Source organism: Echinops telfairi, unplaced genomic scaffold (genome assembly GCF_000313985.2).
Source record: "Echinops telfairi isolate 266 unplaced genomic scaffold, ASM31398v2 ScPeMD7_7410;HRSCAF=8448, whole genome shotgun sequence".
In the NCBI taxonomy this organism is placed as follows: Eukaryota; Metazoa; Chordata; class Mammalia; order Afrosoricida; family Tenrecidae; genus Echinops; species Echinops telfairi.
In genome coordinates, this window is record NW_022111310.1 from 15822909 (window position 1) to 15824200 (window position 1292).

The following is a 1292-nucleotide window of genomic DNA, read 5'->3' on the forward strand; positions in this document are numbered from 1 at the left end:
ACAGTGCAGTCCAATGACCTCCAATCTGAGGACACTTCCTTGCAAACGTGAGAGGAACCATCTCATCCGAACACTAAAGCAAATGCTTTTCGTAGTTCACCAAACTTCTTATAGTAAAATAAGACCAGTGCAAAATTATATTGTCTCCCCCTGAGGACATCAGCTATCTAATACCAAGAATCTTGTTTTGTGGTTAAATTCTTCAGCCGGGGTCGGAATTCAGAACTTACCCACACAGTGGGTCCTCCCGTTGCCCATAAATCCGTAGTTGCAAAGACAGAACTTTTTCTCTCCACTTTGCTGGCAGGTGGCATGTTTATGGCAAGTGGCACAGAAGTCTGAAATTGAATCATACATCGTATATTTCAGGAAAAGAAAACTTCAACGACCCACATTGTGAGTAGTAGACATTTACAAGAGGCAACTAAAATAAAATAAAACAGGTTTTATTTTCATCCCTAAAAACTCTCAAAAGCTACTTGTTGCTCACAGAATGAAGTACAAATTCTTCTGCAAAGCAAATGACGCTCTTCACAATCGGATCGACTAACTCCTCCAGCTGCATGGTCCCCGCTCCGACCCCACCAGGGACTCTTGAGGCAGGAGGCAGGAGAGGCCAAGGACTCTTCCCCAGCACGTTCCTCACTATGATGCACCTGGCGATTGCCGTAATGTTATCTTTACCTGGACTATGATCCCTTCTTCACTGCACCTACTCGCAGCTCAAGACCCAAGTCAAATGTCATTCTCTCTGAAGCCTTCCTTCCCTCCGTTCTCTCATTCCCTAACGTTTTGTGTGTGTTTTGCTGTTGCGGTTACAAGTATACACAGCAAAACATACACCAATTCTACGCGCGCCATTTCATAACACCGATGATCGTCTGAGTGGTACAACCGTTCTCATCTTTCTCTTCTGGGCGGTCCCTCCATCATCAATATCAATGCACTGCCCCCCTCAGGTTTCTGCCTCATCTTTCAAGTTGCTTCTGTCAGGTGGGCCCCAGATGGACAATTCTTAAGAAAGCGAATGGCAAACCTTTTTCACTCGTTAGAGTGTTAAGATGACTCCAGGGGGTAGTTTGGGTGTACAGTTTGAAGACTGTCTCAGGGCAACTGTTTCCAGAATTCACCCAGCCTCCATGTCTCCAGAAGAGTAGAGTTCATTGGAAGTTGACATTCTGTTCTGAATTCTCTCCCCTTTTGATCAGGATTTTCTTGTAGAATCCTTGATCCACTTCCTTTGGTCTCATGGCAATGGAGGCAGTTGTTCATGGAGGCAATTAGTCACCCAT

At 45.0% G+C, this 1292-nt stretch overlaps 1 protein-coding gene across 1 annotated transcript in view; it reads right to left on the minus strand.

Moving 5' to 3' along the window:
- Positions 1–357, minus strand: part of SUSD1 (sushi domain containing 1) — a 132494-nt gene extending 132137 nt beyond the window's left edge. Inside the window, exon 1 of the mRNA XM_045296539.1 lies at positions 231–357. Coding sequence (XP_045152474.1) covers positions 231–357 — 127 coding nt within the window. The remainder of the gene's footprint in view (positions 1–230) is intronic.
- Positions 358–1292: the final 935 nt, after the last annotated feature.